The sequence below is a fragment of the Colius striatus genome, chromosome 1 (assembly GCF_028858725.1).
Source record: "Colius striatus isolate bColStr4 chromosome 1, bColStr4.1.hap1, whole genome shotgun sequence".
NCBI classification, from domain to species: domain Eukaryota; kingdom Metazoa; phylum Chordata; class Aves; order Coliiformes; family Coliidae; genus Colius; species Colius striatus.
The window spans coordinates 193,594,405-193,615,884 of record NC_084759.1 but is presented as its reverse complement, the minus strand read 5'-3'; the positions used below and the strand labels follow the sequence as shown (position 1 = coordinate 193,615,884).

The window sequence follows — 21,480 nt, the reverse complement described above, 5'->3', positions numbered from 1 at the left end:
ACATCTTCTGGACTGAATAGTTAAGAATCAAGAAACAGATTTGTATCCTGCCTGTACATAAACTTTTGAGGAAGCATTTATTTCATCTAATGTTAGCTTCCTACCAAGTAGGTAGGTACAACTCCCTAAGATCCCATTACAGCAAGCAGAAAACTAATCAATACAGTTTCTGGTGCAATTCATCTGACTGACTGTAGAACCTACAAATCACACCCTGCCCTCCAATGACTGCATTGACTAGCTCTGCACTGTCTATAAAAAGAAACTAGCTTAGGTGCAGGCACTCTCTTGGGGTTAGGTGGATCTGATCTGTAAATCAGTCTGTAGACAAGCTTCTCTGAGGGAAGGTATATTGATATATGCTGTCACACCAATTTAAACAAATGAGCCTTTATTTATAACAGTACATAGGTAATCCCTTAACCCTACATTTCAGTTTCCCTCACCACAGAATCACAGTACTAAAATATATAATTTTGCATCTGGGTGACTGTATCTCTGTGCAAATACTTACAAAGTTTACAGAATAGTAACAGGAACGTAGATTTGGAAGATCCTTAGGGCCTGCAGTCCTGTTACCCACTATCACAGCTATCATGCCTCAAAAATATTTTCAAAACCAGACTGTACTCTGACCCACAAGCACTTTCAGTTACTAGTATCAATAATTACAGCAAAAGGGTCCTTATCTATAAACTATGAAGTGACACATAAGCAGAGAACCAGTCTCTGTAATTGGAAGCAAAAGCACTCTTGGAACACTATCAAGTTCCACCCTGTTCATTAATCCCTAAGACATACCCCTGTTTCTTGCATGCAATCAATATTTAATGTAACACTGTCAACTCAGGAGATATTTTACATTAACTATATTTGATTTACAAGCATTATTAATTTCTCTTTTTCTTCAAAGGAACACTGATTTTTAATACAGCAAAGAGATCCAAGAATTAGATAATTTGCAGTCTTAGAAGTCTTTCCTGATTATGCAAGTTACTTGTTACAGTTGGACAACAAACCAAGCTTCTTTAACTGCACATGTGTCTAATCATGCTTTCAGAGTTCAATGTTTGGGGTGTGGGGTAAATGTAAAATCTACAAAACAAAAAATTAAAGGAACTGGAATTAAAGTATCTGAAATCTTACTTGTCTTCTTGACCATTCATTTTGTTTACATTACACTTGTTTGAATTATCTCATCTACAGCTCTTTCCTTAGTACCTCCCTCTGTTCTGTTTCTACCTACTCAGTAGCATTTAGTTTGCTGCAGGAACAATAATAAAATGAAAACCAATTTACCATTAATGCAGGCACTTCTGAACACTAAGTGGTGAGCTGAGACACAAGTACATTTAACTTAAACAATGACTCAAGATAACAAGCTCTACGGTACAGTTAAGGTGATCATGACCTTGGTATTTCTTCATCAAGTCTGTTTTCCCCTTTCTTTCACATTCCCAGCAGTTCCCATCTCCCTAGTTGTTCTCATCTCATCATTCAAATTCAAAATCTATTTCCAAGAGCAAATAAAACAAGATACCTTTCCTGCAGAGGATGCAAGGAAAGAACATCTTGGTCTAAGATACAGTAATTATTCCTTCTACTAAAAATTTATTGACTAATTAAGATGTGGAGGTATTTCAAGAAAGCAGTCCTGAAAATAATTAAATGCTCTGGAAGTTCTCAGGAGACCATGTGCCAGGGCCAAAACACACACAAGGTCTATATATACAGAACACAGAATCACAGAATCTTAAGGGTTGAAAGACAGCTCGAAAGATCATCTAGTCCAACCCCTCTGCTTGAATTTACATAAATATCTACCAAGCAGTGCAACATATTGCACACTGAAGTAAAAGTAAGATCAGGTGTATTTCTACATGAAAAAAACATGCCCCCACAGAAGTAAGAAAACTTGGAAAAAAGTCTTCAGGTAGCCAAGGACTAAAAAATGGATGGGAAGCAAAGGACTATTAGGCTAAGTATCATATTAAAATTTTTCTCATTATTTACATTGCCTGTAGTATAGAGAACAAAAGGATATAATGATTGTTGAGGCAGGGACTTAGTGCTGTCTGTACTGCTCTAGATTTAGGGGTTTAAAAATAAGTCAATGAGTTATAAACGTTAAAGTTTTATTCATTTTTCCATCTCCATGTCACCGTGTCAGTAAAAACTGGTATCTGAACTCAACTGATATTCACTGAACTCAAATGATATTTAGCTATTTGTGAGAATGAAAAGGTTAGTTAACAGTCTAACAAATTCTCAAGAACAGACAGAAGTGCAAAGTTTCCAAGCTTCAACAGACAAACTTAAGTTCTTATACCTAACTGCATCACTGGGAATTAAAGAGACTTAACTACTAACCACCTACTACTCTAACTTTGAGACATTCTGATACTTGGCTCTTCCATGTATGATGTCCCTTAACCGGCTTTATTAAGCATGTGTTGTTACACACAAAACTAGCTAAATTCCAATGAAATAATGTGTATCATACAGAAACTCATACCATACAAAACATATAAACCAATACTTGTTATTTATGCAACTCTGTTTTTTCTACAGTAGACAATGAGGCAAAACAAAATACAAAACCAGCAGTACAACAGAAAGAAAATGGTTGCTGTCAAATTCAGCTTAGAAAGACAAAATATATACCTTTTCATGTTTTTTCATAAAGTTGGTCTTCCTAATTTTCCCATGATGCTGAAAATGACAGACAAGAGACAAGAGTAAATATTATATGAAATTATTATATGCTTCTTCTATATCAAAGACAGAATCCATATCATCAACAAAAAATTGTGCATTACTTATTTCTGGGTCTGTTTCTTTACTATCCCTCTAGTATTTGCCTCTGATGTTACCAGAAATCCTTCTTACTAGAAGCCCTAAAATGACATTTCTCTTACATCTTTGCTGCATTGTGTCCAAAGTAGTGCAGGAACAAAAAACAGTACTCTTAATACTTTTTAGTGACATGAATAATTATTTTTTCTGATCTAATCAGGGACTGATGAGGAGAGGCAGTAAAACTGAAGTTTTAATATGACTTCATGCCACCATCCTCCTCCTGCCCTCAATCATCTAATGAAAAAGACAGATGTGTCATTTCTTTTTCCAGAGAAGTTTGAATGATGGCCACTTCATTTCAAAAACATATCTATGCATTAAATCCATCTGAATTTTCATCTTTTATCAGCTCCATTTAAGAATTCTGATAGTTTGCAATTTGGTAGAATGATAACTGGGAAGTAAATCAACACAACACATAGTTCAAGGTGCAGGAGCTAAAAGATAAATAGTAAAGAAGAAGAAGAAAAGAAAAAGAAAACCACGCATAATTTTAAAAGGTACAGCTTTTTTATGCAGCCTTAAGAAAGGAAGAACTGTCCAAAGAAATTACCAAGTGTTCTTGGATCTCAATTGAAAATGTGAGACCAAGACAAGGACACAAATATAATACAGATGATTTTACAAATGAGTGAGTAAAAAAAAACCATTAAATGCGAAGAGAGATGTAAAGAATAATGTGTAAGCTCATGGAGAGGTGCAAGAATAATATTCTTTAAACATAGTTAAGTGTTATTTCTCCAAATATCACCTGTTGAGTTTTTCCACAACCTTGAGAAGCATACTTTAAGTATACCTTTATAAACATGGTCAATGAATCAGGCAAAAAAAAAAAAATCTCCAACAAAGGAATGCTTTTTTCATTTTAAGTATTAAAATCTCATACTTAGTATTTGTGGACTTCAATATTGAGTTGAATCAAGATGATATTTTATTTGAATGACTTATGAAGAGCTTGATATAAGACAGGGCTTTAAGTTACCTTTAAATAATTTGTCAGACTAAAGAAAAAATAGTTCATTCAATTAATACATAGCATATATTTGGAGACAGCAAGTAATATTTCTGTCTTGCCTCTGGAAATGGGCTAAATGTCATCAGATAAAAATGTAGCAAGAATGGTAACATCACCTCAATAACAATGATTAAGAAAAATTAGCATCACTGATTCAAAAACCTTTGGAGTTCCTGCTTCAAAAACCTTAGAAGTTACCGTTTATTCAATGAAAGTTTGTGGGGTTCATGTGCAAGAACAGAAACAAATTTTGGAGATACTAAAAAGGATAAAGGAAAAAATTAATTTGAGAAGGTTGATCAGTGACCACAAACAAGAAAGATTTAGCGCTTTTTGATAGTATGGTTTACTGACTTGACTCTTATAAGCTTTTCTGTTTGAATTCCATGACTGATATGGAAAAATCTGGTCAAAAATACTACTTCAGAAAACAAATCACTTGCAAAGAAATTGCTTTGGCCAAGTGAGAAGAACAAAGGTTGCCCATAAAGAAAACTTGGCAATTCGCACTTACAAATAATCCTCCACTCTCTTCTAGAAAGGGCTAGAAAGAAAGGTGGGCAACCTATAATTTTCAATATAAGATCATACCATAAACATGAAACCCATAGTTGAACTATAAACATCCAAGGGGATAATCACTAGAAACTGCAATAACTTCCTAAGACACATTCCTACACTTTTTTTCAAGAGGGAAGAAGAGAACAAGTACATCTTTACAAACTTGTCTTGTTCTGATTTTCTTCAGTTTTCACACCCATCTACCACAAATACCATACATTTATACACATATGCATATACATACTGTAATATTGTAGAAGACCTTGAAGGTGGTAAAATGTAAAGAAAACATAATTGTCCAAATACTTTTCTGATACCTGTCTTCCTACCTACATTTTGTCAAATTAAGACCTTCAAAAACAATGCAATGAGGCAGGCTTGAGAAGCACAAAGATCCTAGGTAAGAAAGAGATAGACTCCAAACCATGTCACCATAGCACTTATTTGCGGTATGACTACAACATAGCCCAAAGGAAAAAGAAAGAAAAAAATAAAATTAAACTCACACATGGCAAGAACATACAGAAAATGAGGATTAGCCTGTGATTTGGTACTGAGGGCCAACACGTTCATCCTAAGATGGGCACTACCATTACTTAAAACACAACGTGCCAACAAATGGAACCACATCGTCTGCAAAAACAACTGTTTGTACATTTCTGTTACAGAAGCTTAGAACCATACAAATAAGTTAACAATACACTATGTAATTTTACCTCATTAAAGGCTAACCAGTTGTGATTTCTTTCTTCAGAAACTTAAATGTGGCTTATACCTAAGGACACTGCAGGCATTCTACTAAAATCTTGACTAAACGGAGCTTAAGTACCAACTTAAAAAAGCAAAGCACAATACTTGTGCTACATCACAACATGTGAAGGAAGTTGGGCTTATTAGACATTAATAATGACTATATTTGATCATTACCAATCACAATATGCGATTGACAGCAAAACCAGGAAACTCAGTCCGCAGGAATCCAGTAAGCAGCACTAAAAAAAATAAATTAAAAAGTCTCATTACCTTAAGAAAGAATCTCTTATCTGTCCTAACAGGATTGTAGGAGGCAAGGTAAGCAGCTATTAGAAGAAATTTGGAGTAATAAGGAAGCTCCACATGTGTATGTGCAGAAAGGCCTGTAAAACAAATGAACAGTTTATGAGTCAGTGAATTAACACTGTAAGTATCACCGAAATCCAATCTAAACATTCACAAGCCTCGAATTAGATTTGTTTACATTGTTCTTCTCCTGTTTCACTCTCATAACTAAATGAATATGGCTACTTTCTCAGCCTCATTTTCAGATACACAAGCAGGGAAGGGCCAAGCAATAGCATGAAGCTAAACAAAACTAACATTCTGAAATCTCTATGGACTCATCTCAGATTCATAAGTCACTAAGGTCTGCCGTTCCTAAAAATAAATAAATAAATCCAGGCTACTTTGACAGAAATTAATTTTTCTGTCAAAGTGGGCAGATGAAGAGATGCATTTAAATACAATAGCAAAACATCTCTCCAGGACTCAGACCGCAGGGATAATCTACACAACTTCAGCCAGGAATGGGGCTGGCATGGTGCAGAAACAGCACTGCGCTTCTGAGAAACAGTTCAGAATCTCACCATTTTTAGCCACCATTTTATTTCCTCCAGAAAATATTTTCAAAATTTTAAACTTGTTCTAGTTGACCTAGCCTGCTACATGGACACTTCATTAAGATGAAAATCTCATATATTAAACCACACAAGAACTACAGTCTAGTATCTTCCCTCCCTCTTTTTACTTTTTACTTTGTACTCCTTCCCTTTACATGCCCTTATTCTTGTCATCATAGTCGCTTCTTTTAACACAGCTTTTGCATACGAATAGGATGATCAAACCACCTTACTTCATCAGCTGTCTAACTAGAGAGACCACAAAACGGTCTCTCTTGTGTCTTCTTTGCTTACAGGTTTTCACTTCAACAATTTCTTGTTCTGTGAAGTAGCCAAACTCTTATGCTTCAAATAATTTTAAAACACGTTTAATTCCTTGATCTTTAGGAATCAGAGCTTTCAGTGTGATAAGAAGCATCCTAGATGACGGCTAGTAACATTCTCTCATGTAGGCACAAAAGAAGAGTAGTTTCAGTCTCATTTACAATCACGTCAATTATGAAATGAAACACCAAACAAACTCTTACATGTAGACAATTTAGTTTAGTAATGAAATATCTGCATGTCCTTCCTTCTGGTCTGACAATATGGCATCACGTGCTGAACTATTCACTCACATCCACAGTAAAATTTATTATAATTGCTTTTTAAGTATGTTATTATCAAATGCTGTTTACCAAGGAGACAACTTTTCCTACTACATATGCCTGAAGATACTAGAAAATGCATTTTAAATAAGGTCTCCCTTTTTGGGATTGGCAGGTGCAAAAGTATTTCACAATCATCTGGGCACAGGAGGGAGTTTATGAACATTAGGAATCAAATTCCTTTAGTCAATAATGTAAAAACATTACTGATCAAAAAGCAAATAAAGGAAACAGTCTGATTCTAATTATCTTAAGACATTTCTAAAGTAAGTGGTTATTTTATCTACTATCTAAAATAAAGATTATTTATCATGACAGAAATATGAAAAAAGTGTTCCAAAACTACAAACTAGTCAAAAGATCGCGACTGACTGACATCACCAGGAAAATGTTTTAGCATTCTCTCCTAAGCTGTAAATAAAGGCTGAGAGATACTGAAATTTGACTTTCAAACCTATCAAAAGTATAAAATCAATAATGTTTTACTTCTTCAAGGAAAGAACAGAAAGAATTCTTGCAATTTTGACATTTCTTTCTGACAAGAAATCAGGACACAGCTGTTTTGTTTAGGAACATGCTAATCCAGTGCACTAGTACATAAGGTGTAATATTCTCTTCTTCCTATTGAGACAGTTCTGCCAATTGGCTCGCAGAGGTTTAACAATCAGGGATCAATCCATTCTTCATCTATTCTTACGTAAGGAATACTGATTTTAAAAATCTGCTTTTACCCACAAAGGACCTTAGGAAAGATTACTCCCAGGATATATTCTAGGGGAAAAAATAGTAATAGTCCTTGTAGAACACCTCAAAAAACCACAATTTCCCTGAACTGTAACTGACTGCTAATAGGTAGCCTCATCTAGATAATTTTGTTCCCCTGTTCTCAGGTAACAATGATCAGATCAAACTGAGAAGTACACATTGGCCATCACAAGTCCCCGTAGAGTTCCTGTATCCCATACCTTTCAGCTGACCGGGTTCTCCATCATCATGCTGTAAGCGCTCCCACTGTGCGCTAGAAGACAGATAATGCAAGTACATAAAGACCAGCTAGTTGTTAAGCCTTTTAGAGAAAAATCCTCTGCTTGGTATGTGTGCATTTTAACACTGAAGTTTTAATAATGTGCAAATTACACATATTTGAAAAAAAAAATCTGCAGAAAGAAACGTTACATAATGCTGTATTAAGGTATAAATGTGAGTCCAAGCTAATTGCAAAATACCAGTTTCTTTCCAACTACCACCAGTAAGTGAATAGCAATAGCATTCCAAGTTTCAAGAACAATGTATAATTGGATAAAGAGTAAAAAACACTGATAGTTTTGGGTTTTTTTTTAATCTGCTATTTATGCTAGTGAGAACAATGTCATATTGACTTCATAATGTAGTTTGGAAGTCTATGTAAACAAACAAAGCAATATTCATATTCTTCACTGAAAAACTTTGAAGACATCAAGATGAATCATTTTTTCAGTGAAAAATGTCTGCAAGTAGTTTGGTGTTCTCCTAAACAGTAGCAAAATAAAACCCATCAAACCAAAAAAATCACAAAAAAGGAAGTTTTTAAAACTTCCCTTAAGGAACAACATTGTTAGAAATGTCATGATTTTAGATCATTTTGTATACCACAGGGAGATAACAAACACAGGTTTGTTACAGTATCAGTGCTTTTGTTTTAAGATCTTTATGAACAGCTTTTATCAGCCATGTGCCATTAAACTTATGAAAATGAGAGCTGACATAATACTCCAGTTATAATGAATAATCAACCAAGTTATAAATAAGTAAAGTTTTTATCCAATGGCTATTTTACAGTTAGGAAAAAAAAAGTTTCATTTCCATCTCAGTTCAGGTAACACAACAGCTGACAGCAAAGTTCTACCGCTATAATTTACAGCATGAAGAAATGCCCAGAGTAATTAAAGTTCTGTGGACAGAACAACTGATGTTGTCATTTTAATTCCTCAAGCATTCATTGGTATAGAGGTAAATCTTGGCACTACTACAAAGAAAGCTGAAATTTATAATTTAAAAAACAGAGAAGTTCAAATCTATAATCAAAGAAAACTGTAAAAAGGGAAATCTAGTTATTGGTAAACAATTCATAAGCTATCTTATATCTTAATCTTATTTTACATCATAATTAGAGTAGGCAATTACACCATATAAGAAGTCAGAGTAGACTGTGTAATAAAGATCAATATTGATTACAAATACATATTTGAGGCAAACAGAAAAACTCCTCATTGTACAGTGACGTCTGGCACATATGGAGTAAAATCAATTCTCTTTTTGAAGGAACGATCACTTGCTGAAACATTTAGCAAAGACTTCTACTATACACCCAGGTTTACTCAGCAGAACACTCTACAGCCTCAATGGAAAGAAATTTAAAGGAAATAAATCATAACATTTTTATCAAGAGAAAGAAACCAAACACTATTGAATGATCTCTTTATATATGGTGCAACATCAGAATCACTCATCTTAAAGATGGAGAAAACATTACACCTAAGTCAATTACTACCATTAAAAATAAAAGCCACCACCTTTTTTCTAGCAGTCTGCTAACTTAAGAAACAAACAAGTGACCTAAAATGAAGAGAAACTCAGCCCATTAGCAGGACACAAGCTTTCAATACTGTCACAAATAATAATTCTGTATAAGGAAAACTCTGCCCTTGGACAAGAAAAGAAAGTCAGAAAGCATAGTAAGCATATAAACCTAGCTCTACTAAAAAAGCCAAAGAACACAGATGTTCAAAATCTGTAACATCTCATAAGGATTTTGAGGCTTGCATGCATCCTTGGTACAGACAGAGTCTGTCAAGTCAACTTTACAAGTAGGTTTTAAACTGCTTCTGTATATTTTGGAGATGGATTCTCATGCTTGGCAGTTTCATACATGATGGAAAATGGATCTATCTGCACTATCATCAGAGAAGGAGAGAACAAAAACTGGTGTCACTACTTATTAAATATTTTACATGCTACAAATCCCATTTTCTTTACTCTATTTCTAACACTGTATGTCAAGAGGGAAACTCACATTAGAAAAAATATTTTATTTAGCAAAAAAGAAACACTAGTCATGAAATGCAACTGAGAGAATATGCGTTAAGAGAGGAAAACCAGCAACATCAACAAAACAAACAAGCTCTCACCCCTCAAATTACCTGGATATTTCCCGGAGATAAACAGTCTGCATTGCCTTCTTCAAATGAGGTTCAATGTTTTTCCAGAGCTTGCGGGTGTCGCGTTCATTTGCTGCACCAAGCCAGAATCCACTCTGTTAAACATTTAACTCACACAACACTAAAACCCTTATCTCTGACACCTAAACAATCACAGGCATGACAAAGTCTAACGTCCTGACTCTGAAATGCTAAAATAGGATGATGCACCATCATCGTCCATTTGCAAGCATGTGCTACCATGCAAGGCTTTTCTCTGTGGATATCCCGATACTGTGGGACGGTTTGGCAGAACTTCTGCTCTTTTTTCCTCTTGGCCTTGACAGAGAAGTTACTTTGCATTACTTTCCACTACTTTGCAGAAGCCCTGATGGCTGAGGAGAAAAAAAAATATAGAGAGAATGCAAGTTTTCATAGTATTTCCATCTCATTCCCATAAACCACCACCATCAAATGTCATCTACTGCTCCTGTTGCAAATGCTGCCCTACTGGGCACAACTGAAATGAGCAATGCTGCTGTGACCAGAGAAATAGTCACAACTAGTGACTATTTCCACAAAAGTCCTCCACAAAAACCACAAGAGGTCACCTGCACTCTCACATCTGCTCAAATTAAAGACAGAAGCTTACCTTCTCCTCTGACCACAGGTTCACAGTATTTAGAAAAATTGAGTGCTGCCTACAGAAAGTAAACAATACAATATATTAAAAAGGTACTAGCTATTTGCTCTAACTACGGAATACAGCATGCAGTGTCATTTGGTACTTTGCAAAATCAATGAATTATTTTTCAGTCAATAACTACACTGCTTGCTTCCAAACATCATAAGACTTCCATAGGTTAGAGTGTAATTTATCACAGGTTAATTGGTTTTGATCTCAGCAAAATCTGTTTACTGTACTCAGAGGTTGCATTTAAAAAAATCCAAATCATCATACTAATTAAACATTATATCATAGAATCATTGTGGTTGGAAAAGATCTTCAAGATCAAGTCCAATCACTCATCTCACATTTCCAAGCCCATCACTAAATTGGGTCCCTCAGCACCAAAACTACACATCTTTTACATATCTCTAGGGACTGTGACTTTATTACCTCCCTGGGCAGACTGTTCCAGCGTCTAACAACCCTCCCAGTGAAAAAGTTCTTCCTAACATCCCATCTAAACCTCCCCTGGTGCAACTTGAGGCCATTCCCTCTTGTCCCATCACTCATTATTTGGGAGAAGACACCAACCCCCACCTCACTACAACCTCCTTTCAAGTAAGTATAGAGTGATCATGTCTCCACTCAGTGTCCCCTTCTCCAGTTCCCTCAGTCACTTCTCATAAGGTTTTTTCTCTAAATCCTTCACCAGCTCCATGGTCCATCTCTGGACATGCTCCAGCACCTCAGTGTCCTTCTTGTAGTGAGGGGCTCAAAACTGAACACAGTATTTGAGGTGTGACCTCACCAGTTCCAAGTACAGGAGGAGTATAATGACTTCTCTGGTCCTGCTGGCCAAACTATTGCTAATACAAGCCACAATGCCATTGATCACCCTGGCACACTGCTGGCTCACAATTAGCCAGTTGTCAACCAACATACTCAGGCTCTTTTCTGCAGGACAGCTTTCCAGCCACTCTGCCTCATGCTTGTAACGTTTCCTGGGGTTGTGAACCAAGTGCAGGACCTGGCACTTGGCCTTGTAGAAACTCATACAGCTGGCCTCAGGCCATCATTCCAGCCTCTGAAGAGCCTTCCTGTCCTCAAGTAGATCAACATTCTCAGCCAGCTCTTTATCATCTGCAAATTTACTGAGGATGTACCCAATATAAATGCGATAAAAATGTTTTTATTAACATTTTTTACCCCATTTTCAGACAAAACTTTCCATTCCAGGAACAGCTCAGTGTGTTCAAAAGTAGGCCACACATACTTACCCACAATCAATCAGAAATTAAGAAAAAAAACAAACCGAAAAAAAACTTGCTAACACATTCCACATCTAAATGAACTACTTTTGCCTAAGGTGAGATTGAGAAATTTTTGACAGGACTGTAATCTAGACTGTTTTCCTAAAATGGTTAAATCAGTATCACACAGAAAATTGTACAATAACAATCCTTACATTTCATTCTCCTTTTGTCCTACTGTACCTTATTACATCTCTGTGCTAGTATACAGAACTCAATGCAATAACTTCCACACATAAATCCAATTCCAGAATGTATTATTAATAATCATACATCATAACCTTTACATTTAGAGTCTATATTAAACACTATGAGTTGCTCAGAAGCCTACAGAAAGTTGTATTTGTCTGTCATTACCTTCTACACTAGACATTTGTCAAGCACTAAAAGAATTTGGAGTCCAGTTACATAAATGTTTTCATTTCACAAACAGAAGGCTGTGCTGCCTTTCAGGGGGATCTCAACTGGCTTAAGAGTTGGGCAGAGAGGAACCTCATGAGGTCCAACAAGGAAAAGTGCTGAGTCCTGCAGCTGGGAAGGAACAACCCCACACACCAGTACGGGCTGGAGATTGACCTGCTGGAGAGCAACTCTGCAGAGAGAGACCTGGGAGTCTTCATTGATAATAAACTAAACACGAGCCAGTAATGTGCCCTCGTGGCCAAGAAGGCAAATGGCATCCTGGGATGCATCAAGAAGACTGCGGGCAGCAGGTCAAGGGAGGTTCTGCTCCCTCTCTACTCTGCCCTGGTGAGGCCTCACCTGGAGTCCTGTGTCTAGTTCTGGGCTCCTCAGCTCAAGAGGGACAGAGAACTTCTGGAGAGAGTCCAGCACAGGGCCACCAAGATGATCAGGGGACTGGAACATCTTTCATATCAGGAAAGGCTGTGGGAACTGGGGCTGCTTAATCTAGAGGAGACTGAGGGGAGATCTTATTAATATTTACAAATATCTAAATGGTGGGTCTCAGGAGGCTGGGACATCCCTCTTTTCTATTGTATCTGGCAACAGGACAAGGGGTAATGGGATGAAGCTGGAACACAAAAAGTTCCATTTAAACGTAAGGAAAAATATTTCACTGTGAGGGTGACGGAGCCCTGGAACAGGCTGCCCAGGGAGGGTGTGGAGTCTCCTTCCTTGGAGGTCTTCAAGACCCGCCTGGACATGTTCCTGTGTGACCTGATCTAGGTGGACCTGCTTCTGTGGGGGAGTTGGACGAGATGATCTCCTAAGGTCCCTTCCAACCCCTCCCACTCTGTGATTCTATGATTCATTATTTTGGTATTTCACACACATATACTGCATCTAAAACTAATGAAATTACTCTCATAAACAGAGACATTCAAGTATGTGTCTAAAAGAACTGTGACCCATGTTTCTACGTATGTGCCCATTGGATTTTAGTAATTTAAACAAAACCTGTATAGTTAACAGGTAAGTTCAGCTAAAGTTTAGCTACATTTTCCTAATAGAAATGCAGGCAGAACATTCAGATCATCTCCGAAGCATTAACTTGTTCATTGGCCATAACCACTGATCGCTTCAAACCTGCTGAATTTCTTCAAACAATAATATGAGCTAAAAATTGTTACTACTCTTCAGCTTTTCTTATGCAAGTCATTTTTATCATCTAGTAAATTTCCTCTGTTAGTTTGTTTGCCAACACATTCTTCAATTGATATATGGTTAAAACTCCTTTTTCCAAATATTTTCATTGTATTTTTGTTCCTACAGGCATGACTAAATTGCAGGAAATTTGAGTTACCCTATTTTATTTTTAACTTTGTAAGACATTGAAAACATGTCAAGTGCTTTGCTTCTCGAGGCCTTTGAGTCCAATCAATATGATATGTTTCTCTAGAATCATGCAACAAGTCGGGCTTGTAGCACCTTGGTTGCCTTAAAACCTTCTGTAGGAGGCAAATCGAATGAGAAACTTAATGTTTTAAGATAAGTTAATTTCTCATAAATTTGAAGTATAAAGAATGTTGTGTGGCAAGTTACATTTAATAAAGATGAGAAACAACAGTGCTTGAGGTTGGACATGCTAAGAACACGTAATTGAAGTTATCACTTCAAATGTTGAAGGCATTGCACTGCACAGTCCAGGTAACTGATACAATAGAAGGATATTTAGAGATTGCAGAAGTTCATGTGAGCAGGAAGGTAGCAATAAGTGTAAAGTCACATAACCGTATGTAAAAAGAACTTGAAATGACACACAGTGAAGCCTACCATTGCTTGAAAGAGTAAAATCATAACTACTACTCCCTCTGACTGAATTGTAACCATCACAACAACAACAAATCATTAACCAAGACTGTAATGGAGTTGTTCCTCAAAACTTAATGCGGCTGCAGTGGTTGTTTCTACTATAAGCAGCAAGCATAAAATGTTTCATCACATTAATCTCCTTATCCCAACAGGTGAAAATAGGTAGCCTAGTCTTCTCAGTCACTCTCTGACATTGAGGAACGGCTTCAGTTTGCAGCCACCAAAACTGATGTAACTTTTGTCATGGATTTTTAAGGAAAGTTTATTTTGAGCTAACACATTCCTAAGAGGGTACATTCCAACTAGACATAAGGAAGAAATTTTGTATGCTGAGGGTGGTGAAACATTGGAACAGGTTGCTCAGAGAGGTGTTAAATGCCTCATTCCTGGAAACATCTAAGGTCAGGTTAGACATGGTTCTGAGCATGCTGATCTAGATGAGTTCCGGTGTGACCTACTCTAGGAGGTCCTGCTCTCACAGGGCGGTTGGACTAGATGATGTTTCAAGGTCCCTTCCAAACCTTAAGATACTGTGATTCTGTGAAGATGATCCTGCTCAGTGCAGGAGAGTTGGACTAGGTGACCTTTAAAGATCCTTTCCAGCCCAAACTATTCTATTATTTTCTCTCTGTTCACATTCAAAACATATCTAGACTTTCAGAGCTCATTTGGCAAAAAACGCCTGGAAGCAAAGCAGCTCTAAAGGAGCTCATCTCACCAGATGCTGAAGTTCTTTGAGGTCCCTACAGACCATGTAGAAGACACCAAGTAGAATATTGATATATGCAGCATAGAAATCCGCAGAATAATCTGGGGGATGACTCTGAGATAGGATCTTCTGCAGATGCCCTGTTTAAATAAAAACAATTTTTGCTTATTACAAACTGTAATCATCCCTAAAAAAAATTAAAACTCACCAAAAACTACTACTAATTAAAAGAATTAGCACATACAGTGGAACTGAAATGTTATTTTGAGATGTTTTGTGAAGTGGATAAAGATAAGTCTTTTAGAGATTGTGTGAATATAGATTTTTGCATTCCAGTAGCTATTACATGTTCCAAATTCTGTAAAAGTCATGCTGTAAATATGGGAAAAACACTTGGATGTTGTTTGACAAAGTACTATTCAATCCCCCAAGAAGCAGATTGAAGAATTTGTTTACCTATGCTGTAGTCAGGAAAATACAAGGTGAATGGCTCAAAGCATCCAATATTTGGACGGAACAGTTCCCATACTATTTCACTGAGCAGGACAACAGTAACATTTCTGTCAGTCTACACAGGATAAAATAAAAAGAGAGAGATAGGCAGAGAAAGAAAAATATAACATTGCATGTTAGAATATCAATGAGAAAAATGATTGTTACTTTTCTGTTAATAGAAATTACTAGCACAGTAATAAAGTTTCAGCTGGCCTAATAACGAAGCTCATACATTTGAAGATCTTTACCATTATATGAGATTTCTCTGCATCCCTTGCCATTTCATTGACATGTAAGCTTTGTGGGGTGGCCATACTAAGTAGATTCCATCCCTTACTCCCAAAATTAAGATAGCATTTTCCTTTGGTCATTAAACCTAGATTTTTAGAACAAACAGGAAGAGTAAAAAAAGTGAAAGGAAGTTCAGTACTTTCTGAAACCAAGCTATCTAGTACTTTATGTGAAAGGTAAGCTGGTCTTACCTTTAAAAACAAAGCAAAATACAAACAGAAACCATCCCAAAAAAAAACCCCATAGCATTAACTCTGCACACTTCCAACTCTTTTACTAGTTACCAACACTGTTTGTACATAGTAACATATTCTTTTTAACAAAGTTTTTACTGAAGATACACTTACCTTGAATTTGATGTTTCAGTCAATAGATAATTAAACACTTCATATTAAAAAAATATTTCATTTTTTCATCACCTTTCAATATATCATCTTTTTTAATAAGAAGTTAACTACTTGTGAAATGTCATTCTTCCTTTTAGCAAAGTTTTTGCAACTAAAAATTCTATATAACAAAAGATGCTTCTCAATATGGTTCTTTAAGAAAGACATTTCAAAACAATCAAGGCATCTCAAGAAAATAAAAGCAATTAATCCAATTGAATTGATACTGCTTGACATGAGCTACGAATGACTTGAGAGAGAAGTTTAAATGCTATTCTCATTTCCTCAAATTCAGGGAGGATCTTCTTTTATTTATTCTTGTTATTTCTTGCTAAAGTGGCACCCACCCATATTCTTTACTATTTTTCTTTCTCTATTTTTATGGAACTTTTTTTTCCTTTGAAGGAGAGAGCATCTTTCTGCAAATTTCTTTCCGTTGTGTTTCTCTCCCAAGTTTCCTAGTATTTTAGTTGAGAAAAGTACTATGATATTTCCAGTTTTATTTCCTCAAAGATCTTCTGTTATGAAAAACTTTGGTACTTTCCACCATAATCCTCACTGAAATAAAATATCCTATGACCCATTCTTCCCTAACAATCACCCAGTCCCATGAAATCCTTCACCACTAACAAAGCTGCTCATCATCTCCTTCCTCTCCAGGAAAGGATGTGATGCAGTAGATTTGCTCCTACAACACTCCTCTGCAATATCAGCTGCACAACAGTTTTACGGAGTCTTAGTCTGGAATTCAGAATATAAACAACCGGAATCTCAGCATTCAGGAAACCTGGAAAACTTGTTTGAAGGTTACTTTTGAATTTGAGAGTGTTTCTCTAGCATATCTAAATTTTAGCTTCATTTTTTAGTCCCTGGAGAGCATTCATAAGCCTAAGTTTCCTCCTTTCTCTGTCAGACAGGTTGCTTCTGCTTCAGGGGCAGCAAAATCCAGAACATGGGCAGAACAGATGAAAAGACAGAAAACACACCAGCTGCCAGGATTAAGAACACAGCTGGGAATCAGTACTCATTCACTAAATGGAGAAATCAATGTCACCAGAAGATTTAAGAGTACCACACAAAAGTCTTGAGATGACAAGTATAATTTCAGCTATTTAGATGTTTAGACATTTCAAAGTACTACCATCTTCTGGTTTTGTCTTTAGTTTCCTTTCAAAGAATGCACCACTATTCCTTATTCCAAGGGTTAAGCTTTGATATTTTAGAAATTATAAGATACAGTGATGCACTGCAATCAGAAACATACTGTGGCACAATTCCAGCAGAACTGTAAAAGCTCTGTCATCATAAAGCACATTTGCAGCTGCTGAGCTGTGCTGCTCCAGGCATAAAAGAAAATAGCTGCTGCTCCACTGACTGTCCTCAAGCCAGCTGCCACACAATGTTGTGAAGTTTCACATGGGAGAAACTTGGGAAGACAAATGTTCCTTGAGTTGCAAATTCATGATTCCACTGCTGAATTCACTCAACGTGGTTGAGCTCTCTGAATCAGCAGCTGACTCAGAAGCAGATTTTGGATTCCCACACAAACATCTGACAAACTCTAAAAAGGGTTTTATTTCTTTATTCGTTCCAAGACAATGGGAGCTATTACGAAGCTTCTTGTCTCGCTGAGATTTATTTTTTGCAATTGTTACAGAATTTTAAGAGTAGAAAAATTCCACATTCTTACATTCTTCTTAAAAACAAAAATATTCTACAGAAGACAGCTATATAACTGAAACTAGCCTCATAAGAATCTACAGCAGATCAGATATCATAAAATACTATCAAACAGATATAAAAAATTAAGACAGTAAGAAAAAATTACGGTTTCTAACTTTGATCACTGCCAGTTAATTGTTTGGTGAGCGAGGATTGATTCTGCAACTTTTCTTACTTAAACAATCACTTACCTTTTCTGTGAGCCTAGATGGACAGATACCACACTAAGTTACTTTTACTATGCAGAAAACGTGGGTTTTTTTCCCCCAGACACTTACCAACTCTTGAAGCCTAAGAAATGCTGGCAGGATGTTTGCTTCCATTTCCCTCAGCTGTTCTGCTCTATCCAGTACCTTTTAACAAAACATTATATAGACAATGTCACCTTCCATTCTCATATGAACTTAAAAATTATTAGCTGCTAGGGTTTCATTTTACCAAAGGCTCCTAGACAGCAGAAACCACTTAAGTATCAAGACCCCTTCAACAAGTAATTTCGGAGACTATTGCTTCAGAGGTGCTTCCAGGAAGCCAAGCAGCCCCATCACCTAAGAAAAGCTACTATCCCCAGACAAGCAATATTCCCATGCCATATGACAGTAAGAATTAAAATACTGGTCAAGAATATCACTGTCAAAGTCATATTATCTTTAAAAAAAACATTGAAATCTCATTTTTTGTACAAAACCTTATGTTAAAAAAATCCCATGTAGTACTGCAGCACCATAGCAAGATGCTTACTGTAGGAGGGCTACCTTCTTTCACTATAAAATTTGTTTTCAGAAAAAAGAGCTGATATTTTCAAAAAGTCAGCTTTCACCTGGAATTCAAACAATTGAATTTTGAGATAATTTTTGTTTGACATACTTTGCACCCTAAAATTTTACAGGATTTACAATACTGTATGTAATAGCACAAACAATACATAGATATGTACAGCTTACAAAGGAAACACTATCTGAACAATTAACATATTTGGGAGTCTTGAGTAAAAAAATAGTAGTATGAAAACAGGCACGGCTATCCTTTGGCAAAAAAAAAATCATATTCCCAATACACTTAAAATCTTGACAGGAATAATAAAAGGGAATAGAAACACATTTACTTTGTGTTTTATTTACTACCTACAATATAAATTCAAATTCTGAAGTTCATTACTTCTTTTGAATTACTGTTGTTTCAACTACAGGCCCTTAGAAAACTGGGGTTTTTCTATCCTTTTATATTTCTTCTCCACACCAAAACATTGAGACATCTATCATTTCTGTGGCCCACAGTAAGAAAAAAGAATTTTATGTGGATAACAAATACACATTTTATGAAAATGGTATTTCAAAATCACATCGTATGGGAAAACACCTGAAGGAGCAGCACCTCTGCAATAACAGCTCACGCTTCTTCAGAATTTATTTAAAACTACAATATAGCATATGATTTTATAGCAACCTCTGCATTTTGTTCATATGGCAAACAATTTCAGGGATCAAGACTGCTTTACATTACTGACCAAATAGAGACTACATATTTTTTTACCCATAAAATAGTGCTTATTGGACCCAGTGACAGGCAACTGCTGAACAGCTTTAAGGTTTTAATTTAAAAGGAAACAAACCAGAGTTTCTACTTACAGTAGATAAAATATACTGTAACCCTGGCTTATAGAACATATCAAGTGGTTCATAGTAACAGCCTACCCACAGGCCTATAAATCCATGCTGTATTACTTAGTTTTACTATAAATTCATCAACCTTCAGCTTTTTTTAAAATTACACATTTTAGAACTGTCTGTTGACTTATATTAAAAACAGCAGCTTGTTACTTCTGTAAAATGCTAAATGTTGTACTTACGAATGACTAATAGTCACATCAGTTCCAAATGTTCAGGTAGTTACGATGAATGAATTCATTTTTCACAAGTAATCACAAGCACTCAGCACCCATGCTTGGGTTAAGAGAAACATTTAGAATCCTTTGCTTGAAAGTAAACATTTATCTTAGTTTGCCCCAAGTTAATTGGGCTGAAATATTACTTTGTTTACTACTGAAATGAAATAGAATAAATTAGCATTGACAGTTTGTTACCAGCATGCTGGTCTTCCATCAGTCTCAATTTAAACCACTCTACAATAAATCCAGATGACAAAGGTTAATACACATGAATTAATGTGCCCCATTCCTGTCTATTTCCATGCAGAACAGAACAGAAATACTAATACTTAATTCTCCTGATTCAGCAACTATTTATGTGATACAATTGAACTTTTCTAGGCATGCAATGCTTTACTTTCTACAACCACTGTTCAAGAACTTTCTAATTTTCTGAGTGGTACTAACTGTCATACTAGACATTAAGCATTCTTTATTATGTAAAACTGTTTTTTTACTTTAAATATTAATCTGAAAGTAAAATTTGACTATATAAAATATTTTATGAAGTACCCTTAAGGTTACTTTAGTGCTAATTTTTTTTCTTATGGAATTGCAAAAGGATCACCACTTTTTTGATGGCAAATGAAAATGAATCCTCTATGTATAACTTCTTATCTATTATAACTACTGTTTTTTTCATTCAGTTTTTAAGTAGTATGTCAAATTTATCAAGCTCATGAACTGTAGGAAACTATGATAGTTCTGTTTCCACTAAACATAATATAAAGTTATTTAACTCAGTGGTTAAGTATTTTTAAATGGATGGAAAACTTATTTATCTAGAACCCGTGAAACAGAATGAGGAATGATCAGTGTAATTACAAACTTCTTCTTTTGACTGCAAAGAAACAAACCAATTTTTCTGTTGATCGCTGTGAGAAGCACAAGTGATTAGCCAGGGACATTAAGTTTTTAATCTTTAACCACTTTCATGCGGTGGTTTTTTTTTTTGACATCTTTAAAAAATCCTCAATTCCTACTGCTGGGCTGAAAAGTCAGGTGTTTTTAGGTCCACAGTGTATATATACAGTTACACACCACTGGTACTATGGCATTCATATTTTTTAAATAATAGATTTTGTTCAACCAAGTGAGAGATAGAAAAAAAGTAGTTTTGAGGAATGTATGTCCTTTCTTTAAGTCTCTCGTACACCTGAAATTTGTTTCTATGTTCATCTCTGGACAAGACAAATGCTGTTACAGATTGTCTGGAAATTTTTAATCCTTCATGTAGTTATCATAGAAAAAACCAAAACAACCCAACAACAAAACCTAGTGTTATAGTACTGCATTGATTCAATCATTCCTGTGATCTAAATTATTATATTTTTTCTTGAGGTCTTCCTTTTTATTCCACTTGAGCATGCCATCAATTTTTTTTCCATCTTAATTGTCTCTGAGAGCCACAGTGTTGTTGAAGATGCAAGACCTCAACAGTATTTTTACAGAGGAAATCATACATTTTAGTTCCTTAATACAGCCTCTAACCTGAACCTATTCTACCCAACCAGTCTTTGTCCCTTCTGCTCTGCTGCCCACCTTTACTTTCTTATTTGTAAAGCTCTCTTTACAAGGAAATAGATAAGCATGACTTCTTATTTATAAAAGAAATACAAGCTCTCTATAGTTAAAGGTTTTGTAATCTTACTAAATATCTAACTTAATTATGCAGTATAATTTATGTCCATTATTAGTTATGCTATACAGTTTGTCCGTGTTAAGAGCTCTAAATTCATGAAAAATTCAGAACCTCACTGGGTACATAAGAGGTTCCAAAGAA

The 21,480-nt window shown here is 35.7% G+C and overlaps 1 protein-coding gene across 3 annotated transcripts in view; it reads right to left on the bottom strand.

The window, feature by feature from the left end:
* ORC5 (origin recognition complex subunit 5) overlaps positions 1–21,480 on the bottom strand; it is a 71,538-nt gene that overhangs the window by 40,272 nt on the left and 9,786 nt on the right. For all 3 annotated transcript variants that reach the window (XM_061989084.1, XM_061989101.1, XM_061989093.1), the window contains exons 5-12: positions 18,049–18,123; positions 15,333–15,444; positions 14,886–15,016; positions 10,566–10,614; positions 9,917–10,007; positions 7,703–7,755; positions 5,459–5,571; positions 2,665–2,712 (exon numbers count right to left, since the gene is read on the bottom strand). In XM_061989084.1, coding sequence (XP_061845068.1) covers positions 2,665–2,712; positions 5,459–5,571; positions 7,703–7,755; positions 9,917–10,007; positions 10,566–10,614; positions 14,886–15,016; positions 15,333–15,444; positions 18,049–18,123 — 672 coding nt within the window. The remainder of the gene's footprint in view (positions 1–2,664; positions 2,713–5,458; positions 5,572–7,702; positions 7,756–9,916; positions 10,008–10,565; positions 10,615–14,885; positions 15,017–15,332; positions 15,445–18,048; positions 18,124–21,480) is intronic.